The sequence below is a fragment of the Mus pahari genome, chromosome 7, assembly GCF_900095145.1.
Source record: "Mus pahari chromosome 7, PAHARI_EIJ_v1.1, whole genome shotgun sequence".
NCBI lineage: Eukaryota > Metazoa > Chordata > Mammalia > Rodentia > Muridae > Mus > Mus pahari.
This window is the reverse complement of record NC_034596.1, coordinates 2,023,990-2,030,829: the sequence shown is the minus strand read 5'-3', so window position 1 is coordinate 2,030,829 and position 6,840 is coordinate 2,023,990. Positions and strand designations below refer to the sequence as shown.

At 54.0% G+C, this 6,840-nt stretch overlaps 1 protein-coding gene across 1 annotated transcript in view; it reads left to right on the top strand.

The window, feature by feature from the left end:
• The window catches only part of Kcnk3 (potassium two pore domain channel subfamily K member 3), a 37,466-nt gene extending 31,132 nt beyond the window's left edge, over nucleotides 1-6,334 (top strand). Inside the window, exon 2 of the mRNA XM_021202524.2 lies at nucleotides 2,875-6,334. Coding sequence (XP_021058183.1) covers nucleotides 2,875-3,815 — 941 coding nt within the window. The 3' untranslated portion in view covers nucleotides 3,816-6,334. The remainder of the gene's footprint in view (nucleotides 1-2,874) is intronic.
• Nucleotides 6,335-6,840: the final 506 nt, after the last annotated feature.

Genomic DNA, 6,840 nt, shown 5'->3' with positions numbered 1-6,840 from the left:
ATACACACACACGCACACACGCACGCACGCGCGTGCACACGCACACAGGAGCCTGTGTTTTCAGATGATTTTCCAAGGGTCTCTCACAGTTAAACACTCCAAAGATTCCAGAAAGCCTCCCCAAGCCATTTGTCTCCTTTATTTCCTGAAGCTGATCTGGACAAGAGCTAGGGCATGGAATAGCAGCTTTAGGTCATGGGCCTGGACCCCAAGTACAGACAAGGCAAAGGAAACCATAGACAGAAAGCAATTTGCCCAGGGTTACACAGCTGGGGCCATATTCATGCTGTGCCCTCTGTGTAGAGCTCTGCCCCTAGTGTCATATCCAGAGAGGAGTCGGGGGTCCATACACTGTGTGGTGCTGGTCTGGTCTAGGGGACAGGAAAGGACAGGATGAGATACTGTGCTAGTTGGTGGCATGCCCAGCTGTCAAGGGGAGTTGTGGATGGCTGTGGGGCTGAGCTGGTATACACAATCTGTTCTCACCCTATTGGGGTGCAGTCGGGCCAGGCACCACAGCTTAACCGCACAGCCCCTGGCAGAAGGTGCACAACCACTGGATAGATGCCACAGTGGGGCAGGGAAGCCATTCTATGGACAGTCTTGAAGCCTTTACCCACCCCACCCCCCACCCCAAACATCTGTTCCCAGGCTTCTCTGAGCTTTAGAATCCTAAGGACCGGCCCTAGGCTGTCAGAGGTGCCTCCACTGGAATGCAGTTACTCCCAAGCTGGGCGATCTCTTGGAAACTTGAGAGTGTTCTGCCACCTCTGTCATTATTAATCAGCGTGCTATTGTTGGGCATTTGAGATATACCAGGCTCTAGGCTAAGTGCATCAATACATTATTTCATTTATTCCCCCAAAGCCCTTGCTGCAAATGATATATTAGCCCCATTTTGCAGATGTGAAAATTAAGGCTCAAAAATGTCTCATGTAGATGGGAAAATTTGAACTCAGATCAGGCAATGCTCACAGTATCCTTGTCTGTAATATAGTCATGATATTAGGACTCCCTTTGAAGGTAAAAGTTAGAGGGGGTCATTACAGGCTTGCCGGGGCTCCCCCAAGTTAATGTTTAGCTTTATGTAGTTGGGAGACCTGGAGTTCATAAATAAGCCTTCTCAGAGCTACCCAAATAAAGCACTAATAACTTTCAGCTAGGAGGACTCCAGGAAGACTACCTGGAAGAAGCAGTATTTGGTTGAGATTTCCTAAGACCCAGAAAAGAAAAGATACTGGAAATCCTGCCCACATTCTTTCATTCTCATAATTCTCTTAATAAAAACTGAAGTGTTTATGCTCACTAGTCTAAGTGGGAAAAGCACATGACCAGAACAGATTTCATTTTCAAATAGACACGATCAAAGAGAAAGAATCATTTGTTCGAGGTCACAAAACTACTAGGGCTAAGGCCAGAGCTTGTGTCCCCCACCCCAACCCTCACTGCCCCCCACTCCCCTACCCTCCACCGTCCCCCACCGCCCCACCGCCCCACCCCCATCACCCCTATTGCCCCCCTACCACTCCCACCACCCCCCACAGCCCCCAGATAGTCAGAAAGGCTTTGCTGTAGTTTCTGTTTTGAGAAGGGTTTGTAGCTCAGACCACCTCTCCAACTCCCACTCTCTTGCCTCAGTCTCCCACACGCTGTGGTTACAGGCATGCGCCACTCTACCCAGCTCAGGGCAGAAACTTTGATAGTCACTTGATGTGCAGAGGGGCAGGTCTGACTCTGCTTGGCTCCCAGATGGGAAGAGTATAAGCAGAGCAGTATAAGCACAAATGTGGAGGATGGAGGCAGAAGAGAGACAGGATAATGTCACACACGTGGTCACATACGCATGCACACACAGGCACGCTCACACGTGCGCACGCACGGGCACACTCATGCACACATACATACACACGCGTGTGCTCACACACACACAGACATTCGCACACACTCGGATAGAGTCTACTTTTGAACCAAATCCCTAAGAAGACGCCAGTCTTAGACAAGGTGGAAATCCCCAAGTACTTATTAATTCAGCTGTAGGGATAAGGTTGGGCCATTGCTAGGCCAGCCGCTCAGGGAAATTGCAAGCTGCCAGTGGTCACTTCACCACCACCAATAAGCTTTGACTGCAGCAGAGAATCCATCAAGAAGCCTTGTGCGCCTCAGTTTCCCTCCCTCCGCTCTAAATCACCATGCCAGAAGCATCCCATCCAATTACCTGCCCGCATAGTCACGGGCACTGAGGCCCACAGAGGACAGGGAGCATGGCAGAGCCCACAGATATTACACAGGAAACCAACTCTCAACTGACTGCCTGACATTCACACACATATATTATCTCCTGCCTGCTGACAAACTTCCAGCAGAACCAGGAGCCAGCTCCTCCCAGGAGGCATGAGACTTAAGTTTTCAAGAAAGCAGATTCAAGTTCAAACTCGGATTGCTAAACTTCTGGGCAGTGTGACCTGGGAAAGTCTCAGCTTTCTGGAATCATCATCCCAGTACTTCGTGTTACAAACTAAAGGTTAGCCCAAAGCGCTGGACAGGGGTGTCCCAACGTATGGAAAAGCAGACTCGATAGCCAGGGCCAGAGGCGTCAGACTTGGTGGTGCAAGCCTGTTACCCTAGGACTTAGAAGGTGGAGGCAGAAAGAGCAATGTGGTGAGTTCAAGGCCAGCTTGGTCTACAAATTCAGAGATCCAGGCTAACCATGGCTAAATATCTAAACCCTAGCAAAGAAAGAAGTGGGGGAATGGAGGAAAAGCAAGTCCAAAACCTGCAGGGTGGGGAGGGAAGAGGATGGGCAGAGGAGGAGGGACCCCTGCCTGCCAGGCCAGTCCCACAGCCTGTGCTTTCTCTCTTCTCGGATCTCTCCAGGCTATGGCCATGCGGCGCCCAGCACGGACGGAGGCAAGGTGTTCTGCATGTTCTACGCGCTGCTGGGCATCCCGCTCACACTAGTCATGTTCCAGAGCCTGGGTGAACGCATCAACACCTTCGTGAGGTACCTGCTGCACCGTGCCAAAAGGGGTCTGGGCATGCGGCACGCCGAGGTGTCCATGGCCAACATGGTGCTCATCGGTTTCGTGTCGTGCATCAGCACGTTGTGCATCGGCGCCGCTGCCTTCTCCTACTACGAGCGCTGGACTTTCTTCCAGGCCTATTACTACTGCTTCATCACCCTCACCACCATCGGCTTCGGCGACTACGTGGCGCTGCAGAAGGACCATGCGCTGCAGACGCAGCCGCAGTACGTGGCCTTCAGCTTTGTGTACATCCTCACGGGCCTCACGGTCATCGGCGCCTTCCTCAACCTCGTGGTGCTGCGATTCATGACCATGAACGCCGAGGACGAGAAGCGTGATGCGGAGCACCGTGCGCTGCTCACGCACAACGGCCAGGCTGTCGGCCTGGGTGGCCTGAGCTGCCTGAGCGGTAGCCTGGGCGACGGTGTGCGTCCCCGCGACCCAGTCGCGTGCGCTGCGGTCGCGGGAGGCGTGGGCGTCGGTGGCAGCGGCTTCCGCAATGTCTACGCTGAGGTGCTGCACTTCCAGTCCATGTGCTCGTGCCTCTGGTACAAGAGCCGCGAAAAGCTGCAGTACTCCATCCCCATGATCATCCCACGGGACCTCTCCACGTCCGACACGTGCGTGGAGCACAGCCACTCGTCTCCGGGAGGTGGAGGCCGCTACAGCGACACGCCCTCACACCCTTGCCTGTGCAGCGGGACGCAGCGCTCAGCCATCAGCTCGGTGTCCACGGGCCTGCACAGCCTGGCTGCCTTCCGCGGCCTCATGAAGCGCAGGAGCTCGGTGTGAACCACAGCCAGGCCTGGAGCACCTGTGAGCCAGCGGGGTGGGGGACCTGCCTGCAGAAGCCGCAGGAGTTGGCCAGGAGGCCCCCCCCCAAAGACGCCTTCGGGCCCCATGGGAAGTCCCCAGCCCATCACCACCACCACCACCTCTACTCTTCCCCAGCCCCTAAATCTCCAACTGTGCGGGCTAACACCAGCCAGCAGGAGGCGGGGCTCTGAGGACCCCTGGAGCTCCCATCCGAGCCGAAGAATTCCGAGAAATGTGAAACTTAGGGGGTGGGGAGCTGGGGAAGCAGCCACGGGGAGCTGCTGAGAAGCCCCCAGTCCTCAGAGGCCCTACTGGGCCCAGACCCCTCACTTCCAGAGGGAACTAATGTTCTCGGTTTTTGTTTTCTGTTTTCTGTTTTGGCTTGGTTCTCTCTCTCTCTCTCTCTCTCTCTCTCTCTCTCTCCCTCTCCATCTCTACTTATACCTCCCCTGGGTTTTCCAAAGCCCAAGGTGTTTTTGTCCAGGTCACCCCCACTCAGTCCCACCTGGCTCTCTCACCCCCAGCCATGTCTCCCAGCCTTCCACTACCTTACGTGTCCACTCCCTTCTGTTTTTTGCATGGCTATGCAGTTATGGAAGAAAAAAAAAAGGAAACCCCAGCAGTCCCTAAAGCTAGTCCTCAGAGGGCAAGATAAAAAAGAAGAAAAGAAAGAAAGAAAGAAAGAAAGAAAGAAAGAAAGAAAGAAAGAAAGAAAGAAAGAAAGAAAGAAAGAAAGAAAGAGAAGAAGAGAAGGGCAGGCCACGGATGTTAGAGCAGAGTGTGTGCAGAAACTGTGGCTTCCACCTCTGCGGGGTGGCGACATCTGTAGGTGAGCCACCTGGAGTCTGGAAACACTCTCAGGGGCTCCTGAGAGACTCCAGCCTTCAGGACTGCCCTTGGAATCTGAAACATAGACTCCCCTTTGCTGTCCCTGGCTGCGGCTGCTCATTCACTCGTCCATAGATTTTTTTTTTTTTTTTTTTAGCCCCAGAAACCCTGTGCCACCTCCGTATTCATTTGAGTGTAATAATACTCTGGTTAAGTCACCTGGGCAGTTCTTATGGCCATTTTTCAGAAGAGGAAAACAGGTAAAAAAAAAAAAAAAAAATTTTTTTTTTTTTTTTACTTGCCCGGGGTGTCTTGAAGGGGAACAGCCTGCCGGCTCGTTCCCAGCCCAAGTGCTCTTTCTTCAGACTCAGTCTGCCCTCAGAAGCAAAGGCCCTGAAGGCAGCGCCCCAGCTTTGTGTAGGCAGCTGGGGTTCAAGCCAGAATCAAAAGCCCCAGCCTGAGCCACTGCCAGGGCCCTGCCTCTGGTACTCTTTTAGCCCAGAGACTGAGGCTCTAAATGGACCCTTGTCTCTGCTCACAAGCAGGGAAGTCCTAGGGACCAAGGTAAGCAGGACTGAGTCTCATGGACTACAAGCCAGGAGTTGGCACTCTCGAGAGTTCAGGGACTGGACAGAGCAGCCCAGACAGTTGACAGGCATATCCTGGGACGGTTTCCTTGGCCTGGAAGCCAGGGTAAATGCCTCCTAAATTGCTGGAGTAACTTCCACTGCAGCCAGTAACACCCCTCTGGAGGGAAGGAAGGATTGGGCCTGCTATGCCTTCTACCTCCTCCACCTGCAACCCAGGTGGAGGGTGGCTTGCTACTGGGGACAAGCTGGAGGTGGAAACGTGCTCAGGACAACAGAAGATGGTATGTGTGGGGCTGTGGGTATAGCCCCGAGTTTTATTCCCAGTACCATGAAAGGGGGGAAGGGAAACCTGTCCCCTACAGAGCTGCCTTCCACTCTCTGTTCCCAGGCCTAGCTCCATACTGCTGAGTAAGGCCAACCTGACCATTTGGGGAGGTAGAGAGAGCCCCACCATGTCCTCCAGGTCCTGGGAAATCCTTAGGTGGAAGGAATCTGGCCTGTGTGTATCCCATGTCTGTGTGGAGGAGCTGGCCCCTGTGTCAAGGGGAATGGAACCCAGGAGCTGGAGAGGTGCTATCTGTGTTTATGTCGGGCTGGAGGCAGTGCTGGCTGCCTCTGTCCTGTGTGTGACCCTGCCCTCGAGGGGTCAAGTCCCGTCAGATCCGAGGGAGCCACAACCAAAGTTACAGAGAGGGTGGGGAAGGCAGCAGAGTGGCCCTAGGGTCTAAGCATGGGGGACTGCTGGTCTCCTGTAGGGTCTTTGCCTAGGGAACTAGAAGGCCACTGTCACTTCCTGTCTCACCCCCTCCCATGCAGGCAGCCTTTCTGCTTCCCCAATGCCTTATGCCTGGGCACACTGCCACAGAATATGCAATATGTGTGGGTGACCTCCCCACACCCACCCGGGCAGCCCCTAAGTCCCCAGGCTGTGGCTGCCCTGGCCCTTTTCAGCAGCTCCTGCCCGTCTGTCTTCACACTGAGAATGGCGCCTAATAAATGCTGTCCATGGAGACCAGGCTCTGGTTCCCGCTCCTCTGTCATCGGCCACTCACCCTGTCACCCTGTCCCACCACTCACCTAGTGCATCCCCCTGGGGCTTACCGGACGGCTTACCGGTCTGCTTACCGGACTGCTTACCGGACTGCTTACCGGACTGCTCTGAGGGCAGGTTTCTTGTGTAGGAACCTGGGAGTGAAGCCTGGCTTCACTTAGGATTTTCTCAAAAGAGCCAGAGCTCAGAAGATTCCATCTTCCTGGAACAGACTGTGAGAACAGGACCTCAGAAGTGACTGGGTCCTTTCCTCCCTCTGTACACAAGTAAACGAGGCCAACGAGGGCAAGTCGCTTGCCCTGAGTCACACAGCCATGAACGGCAACCTGGGATAAGAAGCAAAACTGGTGACTCCCCACTTTGTCTCCTCAGCTGGCCTGCAGAGTCAAACAGGACATACCCCAGCCTCCAGGAGTGGCATGAGCTCCTCCCCTCAGCTCCTCCCTGACACAACACACACATGCTAATATCACTTTCAAAGATGGGCACATCACAAATACCTTTCCTTAGGGTGTGTTACTCATGGTCTAGA